At 35.7% G+C, this 13654-nt stretch overlaps 1 protein-coding gene across 4 annotated transcripts in view; it reads right to left on the bottom strand.

The window, feature by feature from the left end:
• Positions 1-13654, bottom strand: part of EPHA5 (EPH receptor A5) — a 325672-nt gene that overhangs the window by 8821 nt on the left and 303197 nt on the right. For all 4 annotated transcript variants that reach the window (XM_065877349.1, XM_065877352.1, XM_065877350.1 and 1 more), the window contains one exon: positions 2775-2968. In XM_065877349.1, the coding sequence (XP_065733421.1) occupies positions 2775-2968 (194 nt within the window). The remainder of the gene's footprint in view (positions 1-2774; positions 2969-13654) is intronic.

Below are 13654 nucleotides of genomic sequence, written 5' to 3'. Positions count from 1 at the left end.
TAAACATCAAAAGCAATTTAAATGTCCATCAGTGGGAGTTTACTTAAGTACATTTCAACCATAAGATATAGGACAAATACCTTTCTTTCTACTCATGTTCTCTGTACTTTCTCACATCCCATTTACACTTCAACCTACTTCAGTGTAGTTTCTTCCACACCAATTCTATAAAAATTGCTCTGGTTAAGGTGAGCAATGACCTCGATTTTATCAAAATCTGTGAAGATTTTCCAATATGTAAGATGACTGACCTTCCAGAAACATTCAACAATCACCACTACCACCTCCCTCTTGAAATTTTACCTTACCTCAACCTTTTTTGAATCATTGTTCTCTCTTTTGTGGCTACCATAACACTGTATGTGTCTCTTCAATCTCCTTTGCTTGCTTCTTTGTCTGACTTTAAAATTTGGAGGTAGCCAGGACATGGCTCTATATCTTGTTTACTCAGGCTATAACTTTATTCTACTTTAGGCAGTTTTACCCACTTTCATAGCATCTATTTTTCTCCAATTTTCATCTCCTGCCTAAATCTCTCATATATTAATATGCTTACTTCATGTCTCCATTAGTTCCTGGGGTTCTCATCACAACATGTCCAAAGCCACACTACTCATCTTCTCCACATGCAATTCTTCCTGAAGTTCTCGTCTTTATACTCTATGATACAACAGTCTGCTCCTTCCTCGTTTTCAGTCCCCTCACAATCTATAATTGTGTGTACTATCCATTCGACTTCCAATATATTGCAAATCTGACCATTTCTATTTAATTTGTCACCACCTTAGTTCAAGACATCATCATGTCTTACCTGCACAAGCACTGTAGCTCATAGTTATTCTGCTAAATTCTACTCTCACTTTCACAATGTTTTTATTTTGTTTATCTCTCTCTCCCCCAACTGTGTGTTGCTCAATGTTGTATAATCAGCACCTAGCCCACAGCATGACACAGAGTAGACACATGAATATTTATTGGCTGAATAAGTGGACATTTGGTAGTAATTTGTAGCCATTAAACAGTACAGTCAAAGATTTGTTGAAGATAGAATGGAGTATAGAATCTCGAAGTTGAGATTATAGAAGATTTGCAATTTTTGGTAATAGCAAAGTCTAGAATATGACTATGAAAAAGAGTTCGAGGTGGGCTAGAGACCAAAATCATTGAAGGGGAAAATTTCAAGTATTGAGAGATATTTGAATATCATCTACATGGTTACTCAAATCACCTAGTTTTGTGACATGGGTTGGGATAGAGAGAAAGAGACAGTGAATCAGGAACTAACACCTTCTAGAACCAGGATTTGTAGATGACTGAATAAAGATGGGGTAGTGAGAGATACAGTCCTCCCCCAGTATCTGCAGGGGATTGGTTCCAGGACCCCGCCCTCCACCCCATGGATACCCAAAACTATGGATGCTCAAGTCCCTTATATAAAATGGTGTAGTACAGTCAGCTCTCCACATCTGCACATACAGAGGACCAACTGTATAGTCTTAAGCTAAATCTATTTAAATGAAACCTAGCAAGCTGAATTCTACATAATACATACAAGGAGGTATGAAAGTTCTTTGGAGATTTTAAAGCTGCTCTCAAGCTATAATGATGATGCTGATATAAATTAATACAATTTAGAACATAAAAATATATTTTTATGATTTCCTTTCCTTATATCCATTTGTGACAACTTAACATAACTCAGACAAGTAGATGAGAGAAACACAATATTTTAGATGACAATAAACAATTTAAAAGCAGTTATTTTGGGAACAACATAAGGAATGATCTCTAAGATGCATTCTCCAGTTGCTACCATAGAAAGTTAATGATGCCTGAACAGAGTTTGAAGATTCATTCCTCATTTATATTTAAAAATGACTTTTTGCCTAGTAAACAAATGTTATACCAGAATCATAGAACTTATGTAACTTTATCAACAAATTGTTTCTCATTTAGTTCATACTATGGGAAGCCAATTCAGTTACCAGCAGGATACCTTTTCTTGTGGAGATAGACAACTGCCTTATATATAGTGAAAATAACAATTGGGTAAATTTTCTAATACAGAATTAAACTGATTTATTTTTTGAGAGGATAATTTTGTAATTTTTCAGGTAAGAATGTTTTATATAATGTAACATTATTTAAATGCATTCACATGCATTCAGAAAAGTTTAAAAAATGCTCATTTGTTCACACAAATATTTTCCACAAGATTACTCATTTATTATTTTTAAGTCCTGTTCATACTATGCAGCAAATGATTATCCAAATATCTCAACTGGATAAGGAAAAGGAGTTGTTGATATTCATAAAATATGACAGGTGGTGAAATCTATTCTAAGGAAATCAAAGAGTAATTGTTGTTATATATCTCCTGTTTAAAATTATACCAGTGCTTAATTGGCTTTTACCCATCATCTTATAATCTTATTTTCCCCCATCCAAACTTATGTGGGGTCCAAAGCACCTGAAAATACACATATTTGGGGATTTTTAAAAATGCTACCTGAATCTGGCTATAGTTAACATTTATCTGAAACTGGTAGGTTAGACTATTAGATTAGGTACAGGTGTTTTAAAGTATAATTTAATCATTTATATTTCACTCATTATAAAAGAATAACATTATGCAAAAACCATATTCAAATAAATTAGTGTAATATAGGTTCATAGGCTAGCATATGTACACAAATAATTTCATTAACTTGATATTTGTGGCATCAATCTGAATTAGCAATATTCAGAAAAACCTCTCCAGACTGGCCTTGTACCTGCTTGATGCATTAACCAGCGTCTTCAAGCTACTTGGGTTACGGATCAGCTTGTCCAACATGTTGACGATTTCATCAAACTTGGGCCTGCTATTTCGGTCTTTCTGCCAACAATCCAGCATTAATTGGTAGAGAGCAGCAGGACAGTCCATGGGGCTTGGCAGACGGTAGCCTTCCTCTACAGCTTTAATCACCTGTGTAAAGTGAAACAGAACCGGTCCCCCAAAGCCACAAATTTAGTACAGAATAGCTTGAGAAATTTCCTACTGTTCAGTTTGCATCCTTTCTTACTCTTACTCTTGCAGTAACAAGCAGCATAACTGTCTCTAACAACCTTGATTATTCCATTTGCTGCAAAATACAACAAAGAAAAAATATGCTATCGCACAATACAAAAAAAGATAGACTTTCCTCACATACGGTAAAGAAAATAAATGGTAATCATCTTTACCTAAAATCTTGGTGTAGGGTGATTTGTAAAATTAATTGACATAAAAATAAACAGTTCATCTTTTATTTATCCTCGCATTCTGGAATCAAATGGAGATTAACTTTTCTAGTGGCCTCTCTGAAAAGTTAATGTCTTTTTAATGAAAAATTATGTGTAGAACAACATTTTTTAAAGTAATAGAACTGCAATTTTACTTCTAAAGAGACTTTTGGATGGCAAATGATGGATAAGTCAAAGGCTAAATTAGCATAAATGTCTTATGTATCATTTAATAATGTCAAGGTCTGGCTGTTTATTATCATCTACTGATTTCTGTCAGGAATTTGGAATGACTGTTTAGTAGTGCAGGCATTACAAACATCACTGATTTTAAATGTAGCCACACATATGAGTATCAGTCTAATTGTGAGATTGTTTTATCAAAAACATTCTTAATGTTGCTGCTGCCATCAAAATGTCTAATTCCAGAAGAGTTCTGTCTATGCTACTGAACATAATAATACAACTTTTATTCAATTATTAAAATTTTAACATTTAAATGATACCCCAAACCAAAAATAATGAGCATATTTCTTAAAATCCTATTTGAATAATTTCTTAATGATTAAACTTAATTATATTTTTCAACAAGCACTTTAGATTTGATCTGACAAATGGAAAAAATATGATGATTAGAATAGAATTTTTACCAAGATAATTTTGAAAGATTGTAGAGAAACCAGTCTCTCAATGATAAAGGAAATGGCATCTGAACAAAAATAGTGGCAGACGGAGAGATTTTGGAGACATTTATAACATAAGGGTAGAGGTGAGAGTAGAGAAAGTATTTGAGAGAAAACAAGTTCAAGTCTTTCACACCGGATGGTTGTTGTGATTAATCTTCGGTTAGCACATTCATGGAGGTGGGAAATGCTGACAGGTATAATTTGGGGCTTGTTTATTTGAGGTGAGTAGGGAACCACAGATGGCAATCTACAGGAATCTGTCTGCAGTACAGGAGATATTTGAGCTGATAGTAAATGTGAGGGTCATCAATGCTTGGTCACAGCTTGAAGTAGGGTATAGTTTATATCTCCCCGGGAAGGCATGAAATAAAGTTCCTGAGAAGCACCAATAGTTAAGTTTGGGCAGAGAAAAAGTACTCAAGGACTCTAAAAATAAATGGTCAGATAAATAACTGAATAACTATGAGCAAAATACCTGGAAGTCATCTACCACTTTAGTTGACTCAAAAACAATACATCTTTATTATTATTATTTAATTTTATTTTCTGAACATCTTTATTGGGGTATAATTGCTTTACAATGGTGTGTTAGTTTCTGCTTTATAACAAAGTGAATCAGCTATACATATACATATATCCCCATATCTCCTCCATCTTGCGTCTCCCTCCCACCCTCCCTATCCCACCCTTCTAGGTGGTCACAAAGCACTGAGCTGATCTCCCTATGCTATGTGGCTGCTTCCCACTAGCTCTCTATTTTACATTTGGTAGTGTATATATATGCCCATGCCCCTCAAAAGTTAAAAGGCATAGAGGGAACTTTCCTCAACATAATAAAGGCCATACGTGACAAACCCACAGCCAACATCATTCTCAATGGTGAAAAGCTGAACCTGTTTCCACTAAGATCAGGAGCAAGACAAGGTTGCCCACTCTCACCACTATTATTCAACATAGTTTTGGAAGTTTTAGCCACAGCAGTCAGAGAAGAAAAATAAATAACTGGAATCCAAATTGGAAAAGAAGAAGTAAAGCTGTCACTGTTTGTAGATGACATGATACTATACATAGAGAATCCTAAAGATGCCACCAGAAAACTACTAGAGGTAATCAATGATTTTGGTAAAGTAGCAGGATACAAAATTAATGCACAGAAATCTCTGGCATTCCTATACACTAATGATGAAAAATCTGAAAGTGAAATTAAGAAAACACTCCCATTTACCATTGCAACAAAAAAAATAAAATATCTAGGAATAAACCTACCTAAGGAGACAAAAGGTCTGTATGCAGAAAATTATAAGACACTGATGAAGGAAATTAAAGGTGATACAAATAGATGGAGAGATGTACCATGTTCTTGGATTGGAAGAATCAACATTGTGAAAATGACTCTACTACCCAAAGCAATCTAGAGATTCAATGCAATTCCTATCAAACTACCACTGGCATTTTTCACAGAACTAGAACAAAACATTTTACAATTTGTATGGAAACACAAAAGACTGTGAATAGCCAAAGCAATCTTGAGAAAAAAATAAAAAACAGAGCTGGACGAATCAGGCTCCCAGACTTCAGATTATACTGCAAAGCTACAGTAATCAAGACAGTATGGTACTGGCACACAAACAGAAATATAGATCAATGGAACAGGATAGAAAGCCCAGAGATAAACCCACGCACACCTTACAGTAGAGAAAAGACAGCCTCTTTGATAAATGGTGCTGGGAAAACTGGACAGCTACATGTAAAAGAGTGAAATTAGAACACTCTCTAACACCATACACAAAAATAAAGTCAAAATGGATTAAAGACCTAAATCTAAGGCCCAACACTATCAAAGTCTTAGAGGAAAACATAGGCAGAACACTCTATGACATCAATCACAGCAAGATCCTTTTTGACCCACCTCCTAGAGAAATGGAAATAAAAACAAAAATAAACAAATGGGACCTAATGAAACTTAAAAGCTTTTGCACAGCAAAGGAAACCATAAACAAGACCAAAAGACAAACTTCAGAATGGCAGAAAATATTTGCAAATGAAGCAACTGACAAGGGATTAATCTCCAAAATTTACAAGCAGCTCATGCAGCTCAATATCAAAAAAAGCAAACAACCCAATCCAAATGGGCAGAAGACCTACATAGACATTTCTCCAAAGAAGATATACAGATTGCCAACAACCACCTGAAAGAATGCTCAACATCATTAACCAGTAGAGAAATGCAAATCAAAACTACAATGAGATATCATCTCACACTGGTCAAAATGGACATCCTTAAAATATCTAGAAACAATAAATGCTGCAGAGGGTGTGGCGAAAGGGAACCCTCTTGCACTGTTGGTGGGAATGTAAATTGATACAGCCACTATGGAGAAGAGTATGGAGGTTCCCTCAAAAACCAAAAATAGAACTACCATATGACCCAGCAATCCCACTACTGGGCATATACCCTGAAAAAAACATAATTCAGTAAGAGTCATGTACCAAAATGTTCATTGCAGCTCTATTTACAATAGCCAGGACATGGAAGCAACCTAAGTGTCAATCGAAAGATGAATGGATAAAGAAGATGTGGCACGTATATACAATGGAATATTACGCAGCCATAAAAAGAAATGAAATTGAGTTATTTGTAGTGAGGTGGATGGACCTAGAGTCTGTCATACAGAGTGAAGTAAGTCAGAAAGAGAAAATCTAATACATATTACTCAGCCATAGAAAGAAATGAAATTGAGTTATTTATAATGAGGTGGATGGACCTAGAGTGTGTCATACAGAGTGAAATAAGTCAGAAAGAGAAAAACAAATACCATATGCTAACACATATATATGGAATCTAAGGAAAAAAAAAAAGGTCATGAGCAACCTTGGGGCAAGACGGGAATAAAGATACAGACCTACTAGAGAATGGACTTGAGGATATCAAGAGGGGGGAAGGGATATCGGGAGGGGGGTAGGGTAAGCTGTGACAAAGTGAGAGAGTGGCATGGACATATATACACTACCAAATGTAAAATAGATAGCTAGTGGGAAGCAGCCGCATAGCACAGGGAGATCAGCTTGGTGCTTTGTGACCACCTAGAGGGGTGGGATAGGGAGGGTGGGAGGGAGGGAGATGCAAGAGGGAAGAGATATGGGAACATATGTATATGTATAACTGATTCACTTTGCTATAAAGCAGAAACTAACACACCATTGTTATGCAATTATACTCCAATAAAGATGTTTAAAAAAAGGCAATAACTATGATAGTGTTCGTAGAAAATATTACAAAAACTATAACACATGGTTAACATATCTAATGCATTAAAATCTCATGCATATTGAGAAATAAAATAATAAAACAATAAAATAAAACAACAAATAAATAAGAAATAGGTACTAATCAAAGATTTACAAAAGGGCTTCCCTGGTGGCGCAGTGGTTGAGAGTCCGCCTGCCAACGCAGGGGACACAGATTCGTGCCCCGGTTCAGGAAGATCCCACATGACGCGGAGCAGCTGGGCCCATGACCCATGGCCGCTGAGCCTGCGCATCCGAAGCCTGTGCTCCACAGCGGGAGAGGCCACAACAGTGAGAGGCCCGCGTACCACACACACACACACAAAATTTACAAAAGAAAAAAATACTAAATTGATTTTGAGAAATTATCACTAGTGATCAAATAAATGAATAGTAAAAATTAAAAGTACCATTTGCACTCATATATTAATGGAAGCTCATTTATTTATTAATTTGCTTATTATAAGACTTCCCATTGTGGATAAGGATTGTGGTATTACCTTAATAACATATATGTACCAAAATTAAATGTCTTAGTATATTTTATATCATGAAATATTTAACTATGCAGTGAAAGCAGTCATTCTTATTTACTTAAAACATGATATATTTTATAATGTGCTTTTCCCCAAAGCTGATACCAATTATGTCTATTTTTTTTCTTTAGCACCTATTTAAAAGAAATATTGTCTTTTCTTCATTGAACAGCTAGTCTTACATGTGATTATGAAATGAATGAATTAAACCAATTCCTTAGTTTTAAAGGAATTAGTAAGTTATTTGATCTGAGAAATTTTTTCCAGAATATATTACTTAACTTTATTTTCAGCTAAATTTTTATATATAAATATAATACTCTGTCTCTAAGTTAACTTAGAACTTGGCCCAGTAATTAAGTCATTGAATTTAATTCTAAATTAATGTTTAGAATTTATATTTAAAATAGATTTAGAGCTATAGTTTTAGATTTTATATTTAGACATTTTGAAGTGATTTTTTTTTTTTTTCATTTTTACCAATTGTTCCTTTCATAGCTTGGGGGAGAAATGAATGGCATTAGTACTCTGGTGGTTTATGAAATGCTGAAAATCTGCCAAAGTGTTATTTAGGCTATTCATTTTCCATACAATTTATAATGTATGGCCAATGAGTCATAATCTCAATTGACTTTGTTATTACGATTACCTTTGTTAATTGAGGTGGTTGAGATGAATGAAAGAAGAGAAAAAAAATAAAAATAAAAAGACAACCAGAATTTTTACAGACAATCTGGCATCATTTCAGATTTCTATATCTGAAATATCATAAGCTATGCATTTTCTTGGCATTGACATGTAAATCAATAGTCTGAACACAATTTAAAGAATGCTGTCTTTCCTTCCAATACATAAAACCCAACACTGAGCACCAAATAAGGCACTCTTCAGTGAGTGGTGACTCTATTGGGCCCTTTCCATCATGCAAGGGTCATGGGCTCATCTTTCAGATACATATACCCATTCTGGTTTGCTTTTACCCACAGAGCCTCAGCTAGCATTATAAGGTTGGAATGTTTGATTCACAAACATGGACTCCCACCGAGCATATACCCTAACTAGAATATCCACCTCATAGTGAAGGATGTGTGAGCTAATCACATACTTAGTGATGTGCTCCTAAATATTTAACAACTGGGTCTTCTTGCAAGGAAAACAGATTTATAACATTTTCTCATTTATCTGATATAAATACTCGCTCCATGTCAACCTCAAGCTATCAACATAATCTCATTCAGGTAGAAATGTTCTGAAAATTCACCAGCTGATATGTGCTGGTTCCAGCAACCACTACACATAGTTCATTATCCAGAAGTGACTAGCCTCACAGAATGCTGGAAGGCCTTTTAAAGGCACAGCTGAAGCACCAACATGGAGGCAACACTTTGATAGGAGTAGGTGTCATTATTCAGGATGCAATTTATGTATTAAATCAATTAACTCAGAAACTTTTATATTGTGCTTCATTCCCAGTAACTCTTGCCAGGCGACAAATGGTTATAGCTGTCACCAGGCACTTTGGACTACTTGTGCCCAGGTACAAGCACAAGAGAAGGTGAGTCACCATGATGGCCAAGGTTATTGATAGTGAACAGCAGGAGGCATTTGAGCTGTTTTCACACAGTTGTGGCGGGGAGAAATTTGTGTGGAATCCAGGTAATACTCTAAGGGGCTCTCTTGTTACCTCTTTATAACAGCTGTGGCCAGAAAATGCCGACCCCCAAGAGTGAAGGATTGATTCCGTCTATCAGTTAAACCACGATGATCTGCCAAGTTGTTGGTGATGGGAAGTCAGAATGGATAGTGGAGGAGGGAGAGGCTAAGGACCAGATGAGGTCCTGAGATCAGCTGAAGCTACAGAGGCTGCATTTCAGTCCATAACCTGCCTCTGCTGAATTTCCCTTCAGAAAGAAAACCCCGCAGAACCATGGAACAGATGCTTCCTGAACCTGTGTGGAAAAGTTGCTCTGTGTTGCAAAAGGGGTGGAGCATAGCAACCTCGAGAATCTGTCTCTCATATCTTCACCTGCAGGGATGGAAATTGATCTACAGTCCTTAACCCTAAAACCTCTAAAATGCATCATCACATTTACACCAAGGCCATGCTTTACATAGGTTACTCCCAGTCAGTTACAGAATATGGTAGTGATAAGATAGGCACATTCCTATGAGACTCCTATAACAGGCAATGCTGGCTTGAGGACTCCTTGGCGGCCTTGGCAACCTCTCTTAGAAGTGCACTTCAGCCTCAGATGCTTGCCTCCAATCATCTTTCCTTTGATCTCTACTCTACCTGGGGTCAGATTTGTATCAAAGTCTGACGTCTCTCCCAGCTTCCTCTCATCCCTTCATGTTTGTCCTCACAAGCAATTCCCTTTAATAATACTAATGTGTATGTAATTTCCTCATGGCATAGGCTTCTTGAAGGATCTAGACTAGCCCAGGCTCATTGGTATCATAGGTACTAAGATGCAAATTGTATGTATATTATCTACATTCATATTTAACACATATTTGCAAAATAGAAATCATATACACATTTTACAGGTGAAATAGGTGACATTCCAGAAGGTTAACTATTGCCCACATTTAAGTCTCTCTGGCATGCAGATATGCGGTCTTTCTATCCTGGTGCTGAGTCACACTATTGAAATGAGAAATAGTTGCCTCCCAAGAAAATAAGTTGGGACAGGTACGGATATTACCTCACGGAATCAGACTTCTTGCACCATAAGAAAAAAATTAATACCCAGAATTAAAATGAGCTATTTTGGAAGATAGTGCATTCTTTATAACAGGAGGTGTGAAAGTGTAGGCTGAATAAGTGAGTGCCAGGAAATTTATAGGGAACCTTTGAGCATTAGCTGTGTGTTTTGATGAATTAGGTTCTATATAGAGTGTGAGTGCCTGTGTTGCTTGGTGTTTACTCAAAATCTCACAGATGAGTCCTTTAGTTACTATGAGATATGAAGCTTCCCCCAAAGTGACTAGTGTTTAATAATATATTCCTGGAAATTATCTCAAATGCCATAGAAATAGTTCCAGATAGACCAATTTTCTTCCTAGGATTTTTTTTTCTGTCTCCAATAGCTATTAAAAATGTACTGAGTATGTTTTTTTCTTTGTATATCAATCTTAGATCAATAGAATTCCAGAGCTTAAAGAGATCTTGGAAATCTGTTCAAGTCCATTCCCTTTATAATCATTGAAACTGACTGAGAGTTATAGAATCAAAGATGATTCTATTCTTTCAATTTCAGATTTGTGTTTTAGTTGTTTTTAAACAACAAGGTATAGGAATTTTAGACTGCAGTATTGATATTTCTTTATGTCTCATTTTTTCCAAAGGGGTAAGAATTTCCATGAGGTTACCTACCAGTCCCTAAACTAAATTACTTGCATCCAATGACAGCATTATCCTTAGAAGACCAAGAGAAAGGCAAACCCAGCACAAAGTAGGTTCACATCCTTCTGGAGTCAAAGTTTTTGCTGCCTTAAAAGTAAGATTTAGGCTGACAGAAATGGTACTAGACACCTGAATGCCTAAAAAAAATTTTAAAAACAGATTACTTAAAACATTTTGAGTTTTTAAAACATTTTGTAATTTATGTGCTTAGTATACACTATGTATTCATACATTTCTGAATAAATACAAGAGAAAGACATTGTCACTAAATATAAAAATGCAATACAATGACATCTCTTTTTATTTTGTTTTTTATTTTAAGTGCTGAAAAATGTTGAGATTTAAAATGTTTGCTGTAAATAAAGAAGCTTCTACTGACTGCAGGATGTTATCTTAGCTTCCCAAGCTTGAATCAGAGTTCATGGTCTGATATGTACCTAAAATCATCTTAATCATTTTAGTTTATTTTTATTATGTGTTGTTATGGCTTTTCTCTGTGATAACAGAGGCAATCCTAAACCCCAAAAAACCTACCGCGGCATTCTATCCCCCTGACACAGTGGAAGGTCTCCTCTGAGAGATTTAGATTATTCTACGTGTCTTGGTAATGTAACATTTTCATGGTGGCAAAGCCTTTTTAGAATCAGTATCTGGAATGTAGAGATGATGGGATACATCATTCAAAACTGCCAAATCAGTACTTCTATTTTGATTTCTGAGAATCTTTTTTCAAAAGAAATATTCAGTGATCATGATTTTCAAATACAGTAGATCTGTCATGTTTCTTAGATACAAATTTTGATGGAAATTGAGGCATACCAAACTTAATGCCATATCTAGAAACGAAATGCCACTAATGCTAGTAAACTTGCTGAGAAAATGCAAAGCATGTATTGGACCTTCTATTAAAGGCAGACATTTTAGAAAGATCTTTAACTGTATAACATTTTTCTGTAAACCTCATTTAGATTCTTGGAAAACCAAAATATTAGTTTTTATTTTTATTATGTCCTAAAAATATTAGCACTTCCTTGTATTTTTCTAAATAGTTTGAAATAAAGTTATCTGAAAAAGTATCAAGGCTCTCAAATGGCTGAAATCAGGAAAAATATCTGTTCCGAATCCTTCACACCTCTTTGTTTCTATGTCCTTTTCCATATAACTTTATATTGTCCATTCACAATGAGCAGTGTGAGTGGACTGATCCTCTGATTATGGGATTGGACAATGGAATGTTGCAGGCTGGGCTTATTCTCACCCTTCAGCCATGGGGAAAATGAGCTCATATCTAGGCTAGCCTGCTGGTCTCTGAAAGAAGATGAGGGCCGTGTGGAGCAGAGCCAAGGTTTACCAGTATAGATCAGTCAATCCCCAGGAGCATGAGTAAACACAGTCCAGATCAGTAGAAACACTTACGAGCATTCACCTAGCATTACGTTCTACTTTGATCTATCATTTTATTTGTGACAGATACAGCTATATCAAGCATAATTTCCTATAATGTGAGTAATAATCCTACACATATTATATACATAGTTGGGAAAGACTAATAATTCCTACTGATGGAATCAGAATTCAAAATATCTCAAGTGAGAAGGAGCTAGAACACTAGGCAAATAAGGGGTAAATGTTTTCCTTGAGTGAAGGGAGCAGGCTTGCTGGCATTACAGAATAAAATACTTTCACAAAAATTAAAGGGAAAAATGGCATTGAAATGAGCCTTGAGAGAAGTTAGAAGCCAAACCATACATCTCAAGTTAGCATTCGGCATTTATCTGGAGAGTAGCAAGTAGCAAATAGGTCTCATCTTTGTCTAGGCTAGATTAATTCATAATAATCATTATATATTGAATTGAATATTTTACATTCAGTTAGATGGTTGATCTAGGCTCACTGGTTGGAAATGAAAGGGAGGATGTAAACATTGATTAAATTGGAAACAGTGTAGTGGTTAGGTATTAAAATTTTGGAGAACCAGATTGAAATTTCTGGTATAACTTTTATTATTTTTGTGGCATTATGAAAATCATTTAATCTCTTAAGTTTCAGGTTATTAACAGCCAGACAGAAATAATATCTCTCTGATGGGTTGTTAAATGTGTGACAAGAGTTCAATACTTTGGCCATAGTCCTGCCCCTAAAATCATAAGGTTGAAGACAATAGATACTACGTTCTCTCAAATTGAGAGAAACAGAGGTCAGCATCCCTTTACTAGGTCAAGCAAACAGGGCAAAAGAAAACTAGTTGTAGCAATTTTAGATGACTAAAAGAAAGGGAGACTCACTGCCTTGCAGTATGCTTGTTGAGAGATGGGAATCCATCAGTCTAATTTACTATTGCTATCTGAAAAGAATGCTGTGAAATATTTCTTGGGAAAGCCACAGGGTGACCCTGGCTTCTCATCTGGGGAAATCTGAAGAAGACAGGGTGGCTGGGGCAGCCTGCAATAATATCTAAATGAGGGAAAACTGGT

Source organism: Phocoena phocoena, chromosome 5, assembly GCF_963924675.1.
Source record: "Phocoena phocoena chromosome 5, mPhoPho1.1, whole genome shotgun sequence".
Lineage (NCBI taxonomy): Eukaryota > Metazoa > Chordata > Mammalia > Artiodactyla > Phocoenidae > Phocoena > Phocoena phocoena.
Note: the sequence above shows the minus strand (reverse complement) of the source record. Positions and strands in the feature narration are given on the sequence as shown.